The following is a 21377-nucleotide window of genomic DNA, read 5'->3' on the forward strand; positions in this document are numbered from 1 at the left end:
AGTTTGCTATTGCTGATATATTGTTTCAATCCCTTATTTTCAGGAATTTGAAAAAACTTTATGAAAGCAAGAAGGAAGGAGAATGAGAGTGACTGAAATGAGGCACTATTAGCAATTCTTAGACTGTAAGATATCACTTCAGACCAAGACGCAACTCTTGGTTAAAAAGATGTTTACAAGTATAGAGAAGGGGGAAACTCACTCATAGTCAGCCTCTTGATTCCAGGATCAAAAGAAGGGACAATTAATATTTTCCTTATATAATTCTTATCTCTTTGCTGTTTAACCTCAAAGATATTTATAATGGTGAAAATTAGTCATCTTTATACCTTTAATGAAATAAATGCATTATTTTCCTACTTTACTAGCTCTTTGCAACATAGAATTGATAAATGTGTAATATTTTTCTTAGGAATTCATGGAAACATACATGAGAATCAATGTTCTACCACTGCCAACAGAGAAATAAAATACTAGAGGTTCTTGCCAGCTGTATACTAATTGTAATCAACTAATGAAAAAAACTGAGCATCTTAAATCCCCTGCTATTGAAAATACCTAGCTAGCACTCCAGCCATCCAGCTAGAGAAGAATCAACCTTTCAGGTAATTACTTTTTAAACTTAAATTCAAATCCATTAGCACTAAACTTAAAAGCTGGCATTTCTGACCCTGCAATGCCACGAATGGAAATTTCAACTAGTGGAGGGAGGAACTTCCCCAGTTTCTGAGCTTAGGAGGTGCTCTATTGCACTGGAGAAGGTATGCCCTGCAGTTCATGGAGGACGCCACACTGGAGCAGTTAGATGTTTTCTGAAGAAACCATGGCCCAAGGAGAGCCCATGCTGGAGTAGGTTTTTCCTGAAGCACTGCAGCTCATGCAGAGTCCATACCAGAGCAGGCGTACAGTGTAAGAGGAAAGGAACGTCAGAGAGAAAGCATTATCTAATCACACTCCTACCCCTGATGCATGACCCACTGTTACTCCAGGGTGGGTGTAGAGAAGTCTGGAGTGATGAAGTTGAATATGGCAAAGTGGGTGAAAAGGTGTTTTAAAATTTGCATTTGGTTCTAACAGCCAAATCTATCTTAACTGGCAATAAATTAGATTGGTTTTTTTCCCAAATTTAATCTGTTTTGCCCTCTACAGTGATTGGTAAGCAACCCGCCTATATTTATCTTGACCCACAACTTTTCTATGCCGTTTTCTGTCCTTGCCCTGCTGAGGACAGAGAGTGAGCAAGAAGATGGGGGGGGGGGGGGAGGGGGGAAGGGAGCTCAGTCCTTAGCTGAGGTTAACCCACCAAACCCATGCAATGCACTTTCAGTATAGAACTGTTGTTGGTAGGTAACTGAGCTCAGAGGTGTGCAAATTACAGAGATCTCTAATCATACTTCACTGCACACAAATGACCTTTTAATTTATTATTCTTGCCTAGACGTACTACTCAATATATTCAGTGCACTAAATGCATTTGGGAGTTGCTGTAGATTAAAGATTAGCTATGACAAACTGAACTTTTCAACCAAGTAACCAAGGGGAAAATACCAATTAAGCAATGGTGCAGTTCCAAGCAGATGAAGCATGTTTTTAAATAGCTACCCAAATTACATGACCAGAAGTAATTTTTAGGTTCTACTACTAGATTAACAAACTGAGTAAGTATTCCCCTGTGCCTCCATTTCTATTTGCATACAGTCCAAAGAGGGTTTCTTACTATAGCCAGAGAACTAGCATTAATGAACAAATGTGTGCAGACCTTTCCTCCCTACAGAGCCATCACACTACCAAAGAAGAAAACACAAATGACTTATGATTGTGAATGTCCTGTGATTATCAAAAGAAAACCTACTCTGAAAGATTAATCTGTTCTAGCTATCAACAGTATTTGAGGATTAAGAAGGTGCACATTAGAGTTTAATATTTTACTAGGACAATTTTTAAAAAGTCAACACTGAAATACTGGGTCATATTCTGACCCTTGATATGCTGGAAGATTTCTCAAATGAATTCTAGGACATCAAAGGTGATAGGCCAAATTAAGGGTAGCAGTAAAAAGAATCGAAGTCTAGCTCAGTGAACTAATATAGTATCTTGTAGTACAAGTGATGTAAAACTTCTTAACAAAACCTTGCAACACACCCTTTGTTGGATGCAGGGGGAAACAGAGTGACAAAGTATGAGGCTGAGGTGCTAAATGCCTTCTTTGCCTCAGTCTTCAGCAGTCAGACTGATTTGTTCTCTAGACACTCAATCCCCTGAGCTGGAAAACAGGGAGGTGGGGTGGAATGGGACCTTCGTAATCCAAGAGGAAATGGTCAGTGACCTGCTACACCACCTAGACATCCATAAGTCTATGGGGCCGGATGGATTGCACCCAAGAGTACTGAAGGAGTTGGCAGATGCTCTCACCAAAACTCTTTCCATCATTTACCAGCAACCCTGGCTAACTGGGGAGGTCCCAGTGGACTGGAGGGTAGCAAATATGGTACTCATCCACAAGAAAGGCTTAAAGGAAGATCCAGGGAATTATAGACCTGTCAGTCTGACCTCGGTGCCAGGGAAGGTCATGGAGTAGATCATCTTGAGTGCTACATACAGAACCAGACAGCATACATTTATGAAAGGAAGGTCCTGCTTGATGAACCTGATCTCTTCCTATGACAAGATGACCTGCTTGGTCAATGAAGGAAAGGTTCTGGATATTGTCTACCTGGAATTCCATAAGGTCCTGGATATTGTCTACCTGGAATTCCATAAAGTCTTTGACACTGTTTCCCACTGCATTCTGATGAAAAAACTGGCTGCGCATGGCTTGGATGGGAGTAAAACACTGGCTGGATGGCCAGGCCCAAAGAGTGGTGGTGAATGGAGTTAAATCCAGCTGGTGGCTAGTCACAAGTGGCGTTCCTCAGGGCTGAGTGCTGGGACTGCTTCTTTTCAACATCTTTATCAATGATCTTGATGAGGAAGGAGATAGAATGCAACCTCAGTAAGTCTGCACGACATCAAGTTGGGCAGCAATGTAGATCTGCCTGAGAATAGGGAGGCTCTGCAGAGAGACTTGGACAGACTAGATGGATGGGTTGAGGTCAACTGTATGAAGTTCAACTAGGTCAAGTGCCAGGTCCTTCACTTGTGTCACAACAACCCCAGGCAGTGCTACAGGCTTGAGGAAGAGTGGCTGGAAAGCTGTCCAGCAGAAAGGAGCCTGGGGGTTCTGATTGATAGGTGGCTGAATATGAGCCGGCAGTGTGCCCAGGTGGCCAAAAAGTCCAATAGCATCCTGGCCTGCATTAGAAATGGTGTGGCAAGCAGGACCAGGGAGGTGCTTGTCCCTCTGTACTTGGCATTGGTGAGGCCACACCTTGAGTATTTTGTCCAGTTTTGGGCATATCACTACAAGAAGAACATCAAGGTGTGGGAGCATGTCCAAAGAAGGGCAACAGAGCTGGTAAAGGGCCTTGAGAACAAATCTTATGAGGAGTGGCTGAGAGAACTGGGGCTGTTTAGTCTGAAGAAAAGGAGGCTGAGGGGAGATGTCATAGGCCTCTACAAGTACCCAAAAGGATGTTGTAAAGAGGTAGGTGCTGGTCTCTTCTCACAAGTAACTGGTGGTAGCGTAAGAGGAAATGGCCTCAAGCTGCACCAGGGGAGGTTTAGACCTGACATTAGGAAGAATTTTTTCACTGAAAGGGTTGTCAGACATTGGAACATGCTGCCCAGGCAGGTGGTTAAGTCACCATCCCTGGATGTGTTTTAAAGTCATCTAGATGTGGTGCTTGGGGATACGGCTTAGTGCTGGATTTGGTAAAGTAGGGTTAATGGCTGGACATGATGACCTTGAAGGTCTTTTCCAACCTAAGTGATTCTATGATTCTACATGCAGTTGTGCAACTATAACTATTAGCCTAAATCACAACAGTCTCTTTAAACATAAGCCATCCACAGGAAAATTGTTACAGTGTTTAAAAAAATTAAATAACAAGTATCACTAACAAAAATAACACCAAACAAGATTAAACAAACATGACTAGATTCTTGATCTAGGGAATAGGACAGACTAGAGAAATCAAGTAATAAAAATATTTTTAAAGTATTGTTTCTAGTGAGCTTGCAGGTAATAAATGCTAGGTTGATTTGTAGGGAGGTGTATTGTTGGTCAGAAGGAGGAAAGTGGACAAGCACACAAAAATCTCAGTGGAACTGTTATATATAAATAGAAATCAAATAGCAGCTTCTTGTTTTTTAATCTTTAAAAAGTCACCATCTAAATTTGATCAGGCCTCCAGAGCACAAACCTTAAAAATACTTCTAATAACAATCCTTAGTCCTTAAAAAATCCTCTTTGAATATCAGTGCATATACCGTAATTGTGCATGAGAACAGATTCTTACAAGTGGACAAATACTAATGGGATATTTTAAAATAAAGCCTACATGTTGAAAGCCTGAAGCATTCCACAATCAAATATGCAAATTATGACCACAGAAGCTAAACACAAAAATTGTATTAAAATTATTTCTACATTTGTTTTGAAAAATTCTTTCTGAGATTGAAAATCTTGGAAAAAAAGTCATTAGGATTCAATTTTAACCACATATATAACAGGAGCAATATCAGCCAGATAATTGTTTGATTGTAAACAGTTGCTAATACTTCCCTGGAGTATTGTATTTTGTAACAAGAACTCTTCATATGCAGATCTACTGAGTCCTCTCTCCTGTGCAAAAGGGTCAAATTTTGCATTCAGGTGTCCTTGATAGGCGTTTAGACCAACACAGCCAAAATTAAATTTCAGTTTAGTGACTTAATTAAGTATAAAGGCCCATTTTATGTTGAATATGATATTACATGAAAATGTACTAAAAACTTAAAATAAATGCTAGTGCCTATCAAACAAACATATGTTCAATGTTAGATCTATCGAAACACATGATGAAAAATATGCTTTGTATATTTTCACAAATGACCCACCTCAAGTACATATTTAAATCTAGGGTAGTTCAAGACTGCAAGACCTTCCCTCTTGCTTCCCTCTCACAGGTGTGTTGCAAACTAGGAAAAATAGTATTACCAGCAAATGTTGCACTCATGGTACGTCAAAGGTTTCATCAAAAGCGAGAGTTTAAGATGATTTTTCAGAAAAGACAGACATTTTTACCAGATCACACGACACAGTTGAAAGGGCTCACAATACATTTGTTCAGAATAATTTCATACTCTAAGCCCAAGCTAATCAAAGGCATTTGTTAGGCTAGCCAATTTGTAATCACCAGTTGCTGTATGTATACAATTTAGGTGTGTAAAAGAGAAGTAGCTACCATCTGCTTGCCTTCCAAAAGAGTTTTTGGGGAATATAATCAGTTTCATATCTTCCTGTGCTTCATGTGTCAATAAGGCTGTTTTATGTAAACTGTAGCACATTTGCTTTTGCCACTCTCACTTACTATAAAAGCTTCAGGTTGCTTTGTTGTTTTTTTTTCTTTTTCAGTTCAGTTTGTGAACTTGACTTAAGCTTATGATTCATGCCAGGTAAAATAAAAACTGATTTTTATAAGCTAAACACCTTTTTTTTTTTTTTTTCTGAGGAATGTTTGTGCTTTTTTCACAGACTAATTGATTTTGTACTTTGAATTGTGGCTTAGGACACTGTCTCTTCAGCAATGTTAAGTTTTTCTTTAAAAAAGATGTGGTATTGGTATCTTTATGGGAAAGAGCTATAGCTTCCCAGAGACAGGAAATCTACAGGGCAGGCACTGCAGAAGAACACATATTATTAAGTGGAGGTAGTACAACAGTGTAACTGAAATTAAATTAAGAACTGAAGTAATACTTAGATCTTGTGCCAGAGTGGTAAGTACCAAAAATTGTGGTGAGCCATTTTCAGAGGTATTGGTATATCTTTGCTAACAGAATATTAGATTAAAATATAAATTCCCAGTCAGCACTGATAGCTATTTTTCTCTTAAATTTTCTGCTTTGCTGCCTCATGACATTTATATGATTTATAACCATAGCCCTGTTTATTGCCCAATCCTCAATTCAGAAATTCACTGCAGTGTTACCTTCTAAATTTCACTTCACTGTAGACTAGAGCAGGAGATTTTGAAAATTCACCAATAGGTCTTTCTTACCCTAGAAAGAGCATTGGCAATTCCATATTTACATATGCTTGAAAACACATTTTACATACATACATACAACAATAATTCAATTAGTTAGCAAATGAAAATCAGAGCTTTACCAGCACAAAGTTGAGTGTTCTTCAACATGATTAACTTAAAAACAACCTCTCTGTCTCACAAAGCTTATCAGACTAAAATTTTTTCCAACAACATCTAGACATATGACAGGGATCCTAAACAAGAATTGTCAGTTTCTGAAGTAGAATTTTGTCTTGGTTTTCCCACAGAATCTGCGCCTGATGACTAAACTGTCTTAGAGCTTGCTTTGGATTTCAACAAAGGGATCAAAATTCTCCTGTAACATGCAGATATAAGTCAAAGACTGATAATAACCCTTGTGTTTTAGTGCACACACACTTCATCCTTTCCTACTATCCCATTCTTTGCATATGCTTCAGATACCCTGTGATGGGTGATGAATTCCCAAAGGTGTATGTAGTGCTGTACCTTGTAGGAGAAGTATAATTAAGAAGTTTCATGACTAGATTGGATTTCTGCTGGATCAAAGTTCTAATGAAATCTCATTCAAGATAATCAAGAACTTTAGACCTATATGTTTCTAAATTTTAATTAAACTTAATAAAAATTGGGATTTTTTTTTTGTATTGCCTGTATTGGGCAGGCAGTTTATTGCAATAGTTCTATAGCAACATATAAGCCTTACAGCTCTGCAGCTGTAATTAAGCCCCAGAGTTGAGAGTTTTTTGTTGTTTGTTTTGGGGTTTTTTTTGTCTATAGAGAAGCATATAAAGATATTGCCTATCTAATAAAGCAGCCAAAGGAAACAGATTACTATCATGGGATTGGACAGGAAGACACATTTTCAACAAAGAGTTTCAAAACGTCATGAAACCATGCCATTTGTCTGTTAGCCTTCAAGCATAACAAACATTTAATTTCATTTAGGTAAAGGCTTCATCTCCATAAATTCCATTTTAGGAATTATAGAATGGTTGAGATTGAAGGGAGCTCTAGAGGTCATCAGGTCCAATCCTGCTGCTCAGGTAGAGCCATCTAGAGGGGGCTGGCCACATCCTTGTCCATTTGGCTTTTGAATATAACTCCTTTTTAATTGTAGATAAGAAATAATTAGAGCTGCTAGAGGATGGTGTCCTGGTTTTTATCTGTGGTGACTGCCAAGAAATATTTATCTTCATGCAGGACAGGAAAACTGGTAGTTCATTATACTTAGTGTAAAATTTCTCCTGATTCCCCTAGCCTCCTAGGAACAGAATTGTGGTCTTTTAACTTAGCCTGCTAAGAATAGTATGCCAACATTACTATGACTGCTGACATGATAAAATGGCTGTATATCTGTGTGTGTGTTCACATATATATATGATGAGTTCATGATCTTAAGGAATGGTTTTAAAGAGAACTAATTTTTTTTCATATCATATTCTATGCATTTTAACTAGATTGCACATCTGCTTGATAGTCAATAAAAGCTGGTATAAAGAATTTCAGATTTTAATGATCACACCTGGATTAATATTTTTATGGAGGACTGCAATATTTTAAATGTAGATTACAAATTCTCAATTAAATAGCTTAGTGTACTATTTTCAGATTCAGCCAAAACCCCTTGACTGTCTTAGGTACTTAAAAACAATATGGACAATTAAGAAAAATTGAATAGTACAGGGAAAATAGCTCACTGTGCATTAAAACACAGCATAGCAATCAAATACAGATTGATCTACAATTTCAAGATGGTTCATTACTAGAATCTAACAAACTAACAGTTGATACTTTATATCTGATAATGGTATATTTCACCTTGGCACATATTCCTCAAGATTGACACTAGGAAGAATTTCCTTTGGCATTACACTTAAGACCACTCCTTTTTTTTCAAGTACTTTCCTTTGAACAGACTGTACTTGAAAATTCTTGAGCACATTTAATCCTAGGATTCCTTTCCAGTTACACCCTAATTAAAAAAATATATATTATTCAGCAAATACTCATTGAGCAAACAAGAAAAGGCCTTACCCTTTGCTTGCACTCTCCCTAAAGTCTGTTTTAAAGAAAGTTAATGGGGCAGGCAGCTTGGTGTAGCCTTAAAGTATTTTTTCTAGATCCCTATTTAGAATTCCAGCATTAAAGGAAACTCAGTTAGTTTCACTATGATTAAAGTTATTTTCTCACCTGAAAGCAGTTTGCAAATCTTTCTGTTCTCCTACCAGAACATTTCTTATAGCAGGAAAGAAGTTGGCAGAGTGTTTTAAGTATGCTGCATATTAACAACATGATGATTCCCCACTGTAACTGTTGGACTGCCTTATACAAGAGAAGACTCAAAGCTACATAGCAATGAAAGCAAAATAAACTATTGTTGTCCTGAGGCAGAAAAAGGATTGTATTTTTCAGGGGTAGAAGAGATGGCATGGGGAACTGGGGGAGATAAAAGGCTAGGTGAAGTCAGAAGAATATTAAGAAGGTACACAGATTTAACTGAGTAGGCCTGGGAGCAAGCAGCCAGATATGGGGAAAGACTATATGTAAAAATGGAAGTTTAGGTCTTGTGCCCAAGGAAGACTTTGAAAGGTGCAGAGAAGGACAGGGATCTTTCCCCCATTCTTCAGCCTGCCCCTCTTCTAACATGTCCTCTGTCCACTCCACCTTATTCCATAACACCCAACTCATCCAAGACACAAATTAACTCTCATCCCTACATACAAACACATCTTCTTACTTTAACATCTCTCCCATTCCCTACCTCAGATAAACAAGTTTTCTTTCCCAGCAGTTTCCCTAAAAAACAAAGGCCAAAGAGAGACTCTTGATAATGTGGGCTGAAGACAAGACAGGACCAGAAGCAGAACCCACAGGATCTTGTGATGTCAGAGAGTGAAGCTTTCTGACCCTTTCCTGGCAGGCCTGACAACATCTGCTTTGGATCTGGGTTACTTATATGGGCTGCCATTCTCTTCCTCATCCTCAAATAAGCTGACTGTCTCTTAAGCAGCAGCAGATGGGGTAAAGATGGGTTGTTCAGACTACAGCAGTCTGCCTTGGCCCCCTCAGAAACAAGCTAAACACAGTTTGCAGCACCCTACAGGCTCAGAGTGTAAAAATGTGATAATATATCCTTGCTTGGATAAGCTGTACTTATATACAAGATGCTGCTTTCACCCTGAAATACTGTTAAAAAGTCTTTTGAAAATCAGTAGTGAATAGAAATTTGATAGCAGATATATCACATTGCAGGCCTTGAAGGCAAGCATGTATACAAGTGCTGTTATTATCACAGGAGTGTTTTATCATAGAGAGTTCACCTAAGACAGATACTAACAGATGTAAGACTTGCTTCACCAGAAATGAAAAGGGGACACAAAAACCCATTAACAATCACAGATAATCATATATGTTCATGATAAGTGTTGCTGGCAAACAGAAATTCTTAAGGTTTGAAGTCCTCTGCTTTTCTTTTTTTTTTTTTTTTTTTTCCACTTTGTTTTGATGGCCATCAATAATTTTTGCCCTGGATCTTCCTGGCTACTCCATGTGATAGCTGTGTGTGTCTGAGCTTGAAGTCAGAGTTGCAAAGAACCTTGGTGAATCCAAACTCTGAGTCAGTTTTTGCCATGTTCCTAAGTCTTTCTACTGAGGGGATCAGTTGATTCAACCCAAACTAGAGCTAGAGATGGGGTTAACATCCAAATGGCAGAAGTGGCAAAGAGGCTGTGACCTGAGACATTAGCCTACATGATAGCAGAAGCGTTGCTTCAACATCATTACCAAGTCTCTTTCCTGCAAAGTTTATCACTGCACTTTATTTTTCTCTAGTGACTGAAAGATGGAGCTACATCATTCACTTCTGCAGGGATGTTTCTGTATTGCACTGAAAACAGGCTTTACAAAGCTGAGTTTGGATGTTTTCCTCTCCTTCTCTTCCTTGATCACACTTGACAATATAAAAATTCTTTCTTAGTATTTTGAAAATACTCTGTAAGTGGCTGCTAAGGCACCTCCTGGGATTTGAAGAAAGTATTGGATTCCCATTAGGGCAATTTCTTTGGTTTGCTGTTTAATTAGGATAAAGACTACTGCAACATAGCAAAACAACAGAGAAGTTGGAGAAGTTGATTTCAGGAGATTGTGTAGGTTTAACACTTTTGCTCCTAATGCTCTCAGACCCGTGTTTCCCATTTGTTCAGCTGTGAGTCTTGCCTCCTGTCTCCAGCACTTACAGCTCTGCTTCATAACATACCATTCTGAAGTACACCCAAGCACAGTTTCAAGACAGGCAGGGAAAGATGTCATAACAGCTGAAGCAGGAGTTAAACAAGCATCTGACTTGGGAAGCCTTCCAAATTTTCAATATTCAGCACTGAATATAATACTTCACTGAAGGCGAAAAAAGACAGTGAGGGGTTAAGAAATTATTCTTTTTGGGGGTGAATAAAAGAGACATAATTAACAGTAAAGCCTCTATAGTACTTCAAATATTTAAAATGCTATATATATCATGCATTTATGAGGTTGATTAAAAAGTTCACAAGCACAAGAATCTGTACGTCTACAAATCATGATCCAAGTCTTGATTCCATCTCAGTCTCCTATGAACTTTCTCACCACGGTACCAACAAGACTATTTGAATAGGGAAATTTCCTCCTATTTAATAAATACTACATATTATTTATTGTTATTATTGCTGCTCTTACTGCTATAATTATTCCAACATGTTCATGAATTTAGAATTCACAACTTATAGTGATGATATATCTATTTTGAGCTGGTAGGCTTATTTCAAACATTTTTGTGTTCAGGCTTCCACAATAATGTTCTAAACTTCAGTACCAGTAGAACTCATTGTTCACTACCTGGTCTGCCAATGCCCACAACTTATTTTACTCACCTAAGTGATATAAATGGTAGACATTACTCTCCTCCATTTTAAGACTGCACTACCTGCCATAGAGTTACATCAATTATAAACAGCAAATGTCCTTTCAAAGGCCTCAAATTTTACTTTAATCGGTGTATTCCCTTTCAGAAGAAAGAACAGTGCTTCTTGTTGCTGTCAGTTCTCTTATTATGGGTAAGGCAGTGATAATTCTGAGTCATGGTGATGTTATTTTGTGAATCGTGACAAAATCTATTACAAGAAGGAAACTGACGGAATCATAATGATGTTACCTATTCTGTATTGAGATAACACTGGGAAGACAGCAGAGAGTAGAGGCACTTTGTGCTGTGCATTGTACAAACACAACCTAGTAGATGGTGACTGCCCTGAAGAAATCACAGTCTCAGTAAGTTACAAAGATTAGAGAGTAAATTATATCAAGTACTATGATTCTCTTTCTGGATTTATTGATACAGGATGACTGTATAGATCACCTAACTTACTTTAATTGACAAAGAAATACTTCAATCACTAACATAAAGGAAAGAATTTTCAGTAATCCAACAAATCCAAAACTTCAAACCCCAGTCAACACCTCTTAGGAAAAATGCTGTTTCTCATACAGAACAGCTACTTTATTTTCCAGTTCCTATTCAGTGGTTAATACCTGATGTTAGTGAGCACAAAAGGAACAAATCCAGTGCACACATGTATCTGCTGGTATCTTCTTAAATGCTGTACAAATCTGAAACATTGATTTCTCTCAGTTCCTAAGTCAGCATCCATAATGACTGAATTACAAACTTACTCTCTGAGGAGTTTTTGGTTGGTGATGATATCCCCCCACTCTGCTATTCCTCTTCTCACTTCTTGAACTGAATAATGACCACATCAATTCAGTAGTTACTGCAGAAACCTGAAGAAAGTAGCAAGATTCAGACTTTTCAAAATAGAATTTTCTGTCCATTTCATAATTCTCTATTAAATAAAGCTGAATTTTTCACTGATTTTTTAAATCTCAGATGGTCCAAGCCTTTACTGAGGATTAAGGTTCTCTTCCTTTGGCTTATCTTCTGTTACTTATAATAACAGAATGGATCACTTGTCATTTAAGAGTAACAGTTACAAATATCCCTATGTCAGTCTGTGGCACTATGCATTTTGTGAAACAGGTGAAAGATTAAAACTTTCCAGTTTGTGCTGTTTTATCATTCAACCTCAATTGCCTTCTTTATTTTAAAATATGTTTGGCTATTTTACTGATATCAAATCATCGTCATATCAAAGATGTTAAATTCAAAAGAGTGAAGAGTCTGTGAACGAGCTGCATTGCTTTGCTTTTCATGTGCCACAGCTGAATTCTTTCAGAGGCCCCAGTTTCACAGTCAGACTTAGCCTCTGCCCTCATTTATGTCATCAAACACAGCTGGGTCAAATCCAACATAAAATCTTTATCCTTTTTGGAAAAGCAACGTGTGAGAAAATTAGAGGATGGTTTAACTTCAGTTTAACCTAAGACAAATGTTCATTCAAATGTTTTAAATTGTAATATAAGGGAAAACTCACAAATTCTCTCTCCCCTCTACCAAATGTGTTAATTAAACTTGTACAACAAATTCTAGATGAACAATCTTGCAAAAATTGTTATTATTTGGAAATTCTGTGAAACAGTGTTGAACCATTCCAACACTTTTTGGTGTGTGTTGGTTGTTGTAGCAGACGTGTCCCTTTTTTTCTGTCACTAGCAGCTTAAATCAATTAAGGAAAGCATAACGTCTTCTGTTTTTGAAAGACTTGCTTAATAAATGCTCTCTCTAATCCAGGAAAAAATACACGCAAGTTTTCAGAGAAATTAATTCCTATGTAACACCGTGACATGGTTTGGGTTTTTGTTAGTAGTTTGTAAAGAATGCAGTTTTAAAAAGTAGTCTATAAAGTATATTGTTTGTGTTTTACTACATACATATTATAATGGACATAAAAACACGCACTTTGTAATATATAGTAGTGTGTCTGCATATATAATGCATAACAGCAAAACATGTTAATGAGTGCAATGTTTTAAAGTACTGTGTATTAAGCGTGACTGTTTCTTCTAAAAATACAAAATCACATAAAAATGCTTAAAATATGCAAAAAAGCCTACATACGGGTCACACAGCAAGAACACATAAAAATTAGAATACTTATTTCATTATGACTCCTACTTCTTCAAATGTTCCAAAAAATCTCAAAAAGCTTGAAGAACATATCTAAAAATAGTAAAAAATGGAATTATAAAAATTAATTATTTGCTCAAAGAAAGCATAGTTAGCAGTTCACTATTATTTTCAGAAAGCTTGAGTCACCAAACTAATGTGAAAGAGTTATTCTTAGTAACCTTTAATTCAGTTAATCTAATAAAAAAAATTCTAATTACGGTAAATTTAGCTCACTAACCTGGTTTAGCAAGGGACTTGGTTGAGTTTGGTTGATGGCTGGACTCAATGATCTTGAAGATCTTTTCCAACCAGAATTATTCTGTGAAGGCCCTAAATTTCCTCATAAACCTGTCTGTCCAGAGGGTTTTAACAGACTCAGAGAAGTGTATCATAACACCACCAGGTTTAGGCAAAACTTGTTGATTCTTCCAGCCTCTGTCTCCAACCAGAGTAGCTACTGTCTCAATCCTAACAGTATCCTTAACCTTATAAAAAAACCCCTCTGAAACCCATATCCATACCTAACTAGACAGCCTGTGTCAGGTCAGCTCCAAATTTAGCCTGGCAGCTTTTTCTGGACCATAATTTTACCTCTGCTTTTCTAGGAGTCCTACTCTTAAAGGGGAGGTACAAAACAGGAGCAAAAAAACCCCTAATTATGAATGTGAGAAATCTCATATTGTAGGTTAAATAGGTATTTATTACTCAGCAGTATGTCTCAAGGCCCTTTTGTCCCATGACCTTTTTGATGGGGAAACTGGCCAAGTATTTTAAGGGGAAGAGCAGTCCTTTTAAATAAAAGGTAAAATGATTATGGTTAAAAATTGGGTCATCAGTCAATCAAGTAAGCAAGTACAAAAGCTGAAGTGAAGTGAATGGGAAGATACTTAAATCACTTCCAACTTCCCTAAGAGGAGAACTTTAAGGAACCCAGCTACAGCACAAGACATGTTTGCAAGTTGGCTTTGGCCTGTTGTCCAAACACTTAGGATCAAAGGTGACAGGACAATGCAAAGTCTCTGCTTCCTTTTCCTTTTTTTCCCTTCACTTTCCCTTCCCTTTCCCTTTCTTTTGCATAACATGATTCAGAGCAGAAGCTACTGCAATTATTTGTAACAGACACAGCAGATAGATCACAGACACCCCTCATGGTTTAGAACATTAAAAACATGATCACAAAGTGCATGTCAAGCTACATTGGTATCCTTGGTTTCTTTTAGCATTTTTTCATAAACTGAGCAAGAAAAAACTGACTAGTGTCAGTCTGAGAATTTTTTAAGCTGACATTTGAAAGTTTAGATCTGGTTCAAATTGTCAAATAAAACTTATTTTGTCAAAAATACATTTAACACTGATATTTTTCACAAAAAAAACCAAAACATCTTCAGAAATTTTTTTTCTGTGGTTTGTGTGTTTGCTTTCCAAAAGGAAAAGTGGCTTCATCCTGGCTCAAACCAGGACACTTCTTTATAATTTTTCAATATATTAACTCATTGAACTTCAAATATTTGAAGTGAAAATCTGAAATCACACTTATATCAGGACTACGTATAACTTGAATTTATTAAATGAAATAAAGATTGGTCTTTAGTATTTTGTCATCTAACCCCATTCAAAGCAATTTGTGGTTGATAACATCTTTATTGTGACAGAGTCTGCTTCAAGACTACACTTCAGGTCCACATCACCTTGTACCTGAGCACTGACAGGTTGATGCTAGAGACGTAAGTTCACAGAGTATTTACTGATACAAGCTCAGACACCTTGGCAAGGGATGCTCCATGAGTGGTAGTGCTCCTACCCTCTGTACATGTGCCTTGCCTTAGCTATGTTTTCAAAGCTGACAAATTATCATGAATATACTCTCTGGAAGAAGTATAGTCAGTTCAGTCAGGTATGTATTGGACAAAGCAGTTTACACAGCTTATGATTCTTCACTTGAAGAAAGACAATCCTTTGAAGCCTGGTGCCACCCACATAAACTCTGTACAAGAGAGGATCAATAAGGTTTCAAGAAAATCAGTCTCTTGCTTTCTTACCCCCACAGCAGGAACTCTGTCTTTAGGCAGATGGCTAATATTCATCCAAGTGTCTTAGCTCTACAATACTCATTGAAATGCCATTTCTCTCTGGGTAGGGGAAAGCAGAATACAGGGTCTAAAGGTGTCCTGGTTTGAGCCAGGACGAAGCCACTTTTACTGATATATATTTTTTTTTCCTTCTGGAAGCTTTCTTTTAACTAGTAGCAGTAAATGGAAAAGTGGCTTCATCCTGGCTGAGGATTCTCCATTTTGCTCCCAGAAACTGCTGTTCTTTATGTTCCAAAGATCACAATGTCTTCTAGGTTAAGGTTCTCAAACTCAGTGAATCCTTTGACTCACCCTTATCTAGAAGTTGGAAAATGTATCACATGACAGACAAGTCTGATGTTGTCATAAAATAACTGTAAATATATTTCCCACTTCTAATGTTGAGTGTGTTGATTCTGTGCTCCCTTTCAAGTAAAAGAGTGATGACATTCCAGAAATAATTTACTTTCATGGTCCCTGAATGAACAACAAAAATCCTCACAGAAATCAGAGGCCTTAGAACAATCAAGGCCATCTGAATTATCTGCAGGTCAGTTTTATCCTTTGCAACTTTCCAAGATAAAGATAGGAGGAGTGAGACTTATCCAGCCCCAGATACTCTATCCTGCTTACACTGACCTTTTGTGCTTCTGAGAATCTGAAGCCCTGTCTCTTTTAATTGCCTCTAAAAGTAAAATTGTTGACTTTATCTCATAAAGAAGAAAATAGTTATGCCTATTTACATCCTCTAAGGATCTACCCCAACATCTTGTCTAAAAAGTTCACTTCATTCAGCCTAGCTGGAAAACACTGTCAGTCTAAATTAGCTGTAATTTTCTTTGTTATTTCATTGCCTAATATATTTTCCTATGAAGAGAAGTTTTCTGGGGGCATAACCCTTCTTCTTTGTTCATTGAGTTCTCACTAATAGCAAAGTATCTGTTCCATCTGTTGAGAACTTCAGAAGATTTTAGACAGTAGTAAACATGAGGGTCAGAAGTTTATGTGTTGATTTTATTTTTAAGAAAATAGTTTTCCTGAAGCTGTCTTTTAAATTAATACACAGCAAATATGACAAATGAGGGCAATGGGAACATTTATTGAATAATATAGGTTTATCTTCATTTCTGTTTTATACGTAGATGTAATGGTCCCTGATACCATTTGCTTTGAACCGTAATTCTGTAGTATATTATAGAAGAGTAATTTATTTATGAAAGTTTAAGTTATTTTGTGGAAAAAAAGACTATTGTCATTAAATTGAAGGGGGTCTTTAAAAAGGAAGGTTAAAAGGGCATTGTGCTATGCTCCAGATTAATCTTAATAATTTTAATTTTTACCTTCAGGTCTTGAGATTCTCCCTCTTCTCAGAATTCCTCCTTTCTGTGAGTGTCAGAGTCCTGCTGTGGTTTATCTTCTACAATATCCATGTTTTTTTCACAAAATTCTCTGTCACAGCATTTGCTTCAAGTAGATAAGCATATTTTCAGACCTTAATTAATAGAATCAGGATAACAACTATATAGATCTCAGCAAGACAGATACTGTACCAGAATTTCCCCTCAGAATCCTGATTTAATTCTTTCCAAATAATCTTTTTCTTCACTTTTCAGAAAAGTAAAAACCATGATACCTTGAGGACATGAAAATACTGGTAGTTTCACCCCCAAAAGCCCTCAAGCAGAATGGCATAAGCCCTGCTTCAAGTAATTCTTTAAAGATGCTCAGTTTTAATCTATACTAGTCAGATCATTTCCTAAAATAACTATATAGGTATTATAAATGTGATGCAGCATTGTTTTCCTCTCAGAATTTAATGCACAATTCAGAAATCTTCTATGTGATGCCATGACAAAAGAATAATTATCGTGTTGATAATTATTTTTTTAAATCTTTTCACTAGTTAGAGGTTGTTGGTTTTTTCTATTTTTTTTTTTTTTAATATATATATATAGAAATGCAATAGTGGAATTTCTCTCCTGAGCTGTGACTGTGCTATATGGGAAATAAGAAGGACTTAGGCTAGGTGTGTTTTGTCCTTGCCATGCTCAGCTGCTAGATGCTGTCTCACTACTATGACCCACACAGTCAGATAACATCAGTCACCCCATCTGCAGAACGGTGAGCTGGGAATGCAAAGGAAAAATATTTCAGAAGTACTTACTCCCTGCTTCTCTATCCCATCCCCAGCTTGGCATTGTTAAACTCTTATCTGTCTGTTCTTCAGCCTGCTTGATCTAACATAAAATGGAGTTGGTACCCCACAAGAACACAGGGAAACAATCTGCCTTCTTTTGCTTTCATGAGGTAGTCCTCAGGTCTGATGAACATTTTAAAAAGGGACACACATTCCTGAAGACTGCTGAAGCAAAGACAGCTGCCCATATTCCATGCAGAAAGAGGACACAGGAACACCTCTGCCAGTTCTTCTTGGAAGAAAGGATTTCCATTTAGTCCTTGAAATGTCAGAAGGCAAGGAGCAACCTTTCTAAAGGAAACCTGGCATCTGTTCCTCTCTTGCCCTCAAGTACTGTTTTTTTTCCCCCAAAATTTTCTTAGCGTTTCAGAAGTTGCATGGCCAACAGTGGGAAGCTGAGTTAAGTCTCAAGCTGCACCAGAGATCCCTTCATGGTACTGAAGAAAATTCTTCTGAGCTCTAAAACCTAGGAAATTTAACAGGAGCTTAATCTGCCAGCTAGAGGCAGAATCAAGTAAAAGGTGAATTCCCTACTCCAAGTCTTAATTACGGTGCTGCGAGCTGTGATTCATATCCTGAAGACCCTGCTGGAAGCACTGCAGGATTGCTTTCCTGCCTAGATAGCAGAGGGATCTAAGAATAAAAGAGTTACCTGTCTGTCATATATCAGAAGCCCCAAATCAAATAAAAGGGATATTGGCCCTGTGACTTTTTCCATTACAAGAAACCCCAAACAACTCAGTAAGGATCACCTACTAATAAATTTACAGTTGGCTGTGAAAGGCTTCCAGAAAGTACCAGGCTTTGTGGGTTTTTTTCCACTCTCTTTGTTTACAAATTAAGCAGTCAGTAATGGAGTTGCAACATGCAATTTGACATCTTCCTGTCCCATCCTGTTGTCCAGTTCTAAGAAAAACTTTACCTCCAACAGATGGCTTAAAGCATACTGTCATCTTTCTATCATTTATAGCAACTCTCTTCTCTTTTGGGAAGTCTCAACTTCTAACTTCCTGCCACCCTGTTTAAAATTCTAACCAGAGCAGCCATTGTCACTTTCTGACATAAAGTGGTCCATAGAGCCAGTAAAACAATACATGGTGACCTAAATAGAAAACCTGCGGAGCCAGCACAAGAGCACAGCTCAAAGCTTCTAGATGCTTCTGTCAGTTCCTGTGAGGGAATTCTTGGTGTTGCCACTTCACATGGAGTTAACATTTTGCAGAAGCAAAGGTGCACACATCGTGCAGAAGAAATTTCTGTGGTGAATTATTATTCACCTTTGCTTATCTTAGCTGAAAATCATTGCTTGATGACCTACTGGCACTTACACAGAAAAAGAATATAGGCTAAGACCTGATTCAGCCACCTCTTTTCTGAATCAGCTATGCTTGAGATCATACGGAAGAGCAGACCTCTGTTGACAGTTACAAAAAACTAAAATGAATTTTCAGTGAACTTTTTCACTTTTCAACAGTCACACAACTTGAAAGGAAAGCCAGAGCAGGCTATTCCTCAGTGATGAAGTCATTTGTGTGACACTCCTTTTCCGGTTGTCAGGTTCTCATGTGTTGGACACAGTACAATACACAGAGGATGCAAGGGCTGTACATTTGTGGGGGATATATGCAGGTCTCTTTTCTTTAATGCTTTTCAAGAATGTGTATTTCTTTTTAGAACATTCATCAGGCTCAAGGAAAATCCAAAACTGTTTGTCAGTGCCTTCAACAAGGTGCTTGTATGATGTACTCCTTTTCTCTCTAATCCTAGTTTCTATGTGAAAATGTCACATGAAACAGAAAAACCCCAGACCCTGAGAACACACACTAAACTCTGAAACAAACACTTTTTTTCTGGATGTTACTCCACTTTGAGTCCTTATTAATTAGTAAGGAGAAATACAACATCTTCAGACATTTGTCATTAAAAATTTATTTCTGTAGTGATAGGATCTCATGTTCTTTTTTTCTCTTAGTAGCTTTTGTAGTTCATGTGTTATATTGATTTTCTCCTGAGAATATATATGGTAGGTTTGCTATGACATTTCATGGCACTGATTTTGAAGAAAATGTGTAAATGAATGGACAATGATTTGTTTTGTCAGGGAACCAAGGCTGAATGACTTACTAGCCTAACTAAGATCCAGAGAAGATTTGATATAATGTGTTAGGAGATGATTTTCTGGAACACATTTACTGACATTTTCTCATCCGTATTATTTTCTAAAAAGCAAATAATATTTTCTAAACACTGAAAATTAGTCATTCTGCAGCAGCTTAATATGTTTTGTGAAAACAGATGTTTTTTGCCATGTGATTCAAAAGTTATCAGTCTAGTAAATCATAATAAACAGATGGATTAATTTAATTCAGAAATATAAATGGTAGCATTCACAGAGCAATTAACACAATTTTTTAATCCTTTTTTTTTTCTTTTTTCTTTTTTTCTAAATATCCCTTGAGATAACCAAAATTGCCATAAATTTGTCCTCTCACTTGTAGACATGGTAGTAAGTGATATTTAGACCTACCATTAGGGAATTTGAGACACAATAAAGAAAATTCCATTTGAAAAAAAAAACAACAAACAAACACAAAAAAACCCAACCAAGAAAAAACACAAAAAATCCCCAACAACAAAAAAACCCCAGATAAATCCAGACTTCCTTTTTCATAGGGAAGACAGATTTTTATGCTGTACTTCAGGATCTCAAGATGGATTTTACTCTAATAACAGGCTTTGTTAAGTACATGAGAAACTTCCATTGCATAACCAACAGTGCAGAACCAGCGTGAACTGCATGGGAGAGCTTTTGCTTCAAATGAAATAAAGCCCGAGGACAGTGTCAGATCATCAGACCCAACTCCTTCACATGCCAGTGAATTGCATATTACAGAAATGAACCGTAACATGTCTAAAGCTTCCAGTTAAAGCATCTTAAAATCCCTCTGAGAGTAACAGAAGAGTCATGCCACTGAGAGTGCTGGCACTGAAAAGGCTACCTGGCATGAACTTGCAAATAGGAAAAAAAGCTTTGAACCTAACACACAAGGTGGGGCCACAGTGACAGGACAGGTAACAGAGGCAAGAAAACAACAGTATCAAGGCACAGCCTATACAGCAGCACTCCTGGTGTGTGAACTGAGGACTTGTGTTCTGCTGCAGATTCCTTCTAGCTTTGGAGGCAATAAATGGGAAAAGATAGTTCCTTTCAGCTCAGTTAGAGCAACACTAAATAGTTTAATTGTATAAGCTGTAAAACAGTACTTTTGTAGAAACTACTTCTCACTAATTACTTGCCAAAAATACATTGCTCACACCATCCTTTGTCAGATACAACTGATGCAAATTCAGTTTTATACCAAAGTATTTGTTGCATTTCTTTTGTGGCATCTCAGTTTGACACCATACTATCAAATGTCAAGTGCCGTCATGTAAAAGGAATGGTTACAATGAGTGTTCATAACTTTTGTACATAAATCATATCTCATGCCTTCTATTATAGAGGACATAAAACTCATCTTTCACCTTCCTCCTAGCAAACAGAAGTCTGAGTCAGGTAAGTAGTCAGAGTCACTGCCATGACTTGTCAAGCAGAGGTTAATGGATTTGAGGGCACAGGAATGCCTTCTTGCACTCAGCTGACAGCTGCTGTGAGGGTTGTCACTTGGGAAGTGTACTGTGATGATCTCTAAACTTTTTTGTCTCTGTGTGTCAGTGCAGTGTACCTGTTCACGCTTGGCTAGGGCTCACTGCACTGTTCAGAGCATCATGGGCATGTTTCTCACATAGCATCCTGTCCTCCTGTCTGTGATTACTCTGAGGCTAGCTTGCCCTTAATTTTTTCTAGGCCTTTTTTTAATCTCTCT

The 21377-nt window shown here is 37.4% G+C and overlaps 1 protein-coding gene across 1 annotated transcript in view; it reads right to left on the minus strand.

Moving 5' to 3' along the window:
- Positions 1-16731: 16731 nt before the first annotated feature.
- The window catches only part of INPP4B (inositol polyphosphate-4-phosphatase type II B), a 346588-nt gene continuing 341942 nt past the window's right edge, over positions 16732-21377 (minus strand). Inside the window, exon 27 of the mRNA XM_051617089.1 lies at positions 16732-16806. Within this exon, the coding sequence (XP_051473049.1) occupies positions 16767-16806 (40 nt within the window). The 3' untranslated portion in view covers positions 16732-16766. The remainder of the gene's footprint in view (positions 16807-21377) is intronic.

This window comes from Apus apus, chromosome 4, assembly GCF_020740795.1.
Source record: "Apus apus isolate bApuApu2 chromosome 4, bApuApu2.pri.cur, whole genome shotgun sequence".
NCBI lineage: Eukaryota > Metazoa > Chordata > Aves > Apodiformes > Apodidae > Apus > Apus apus.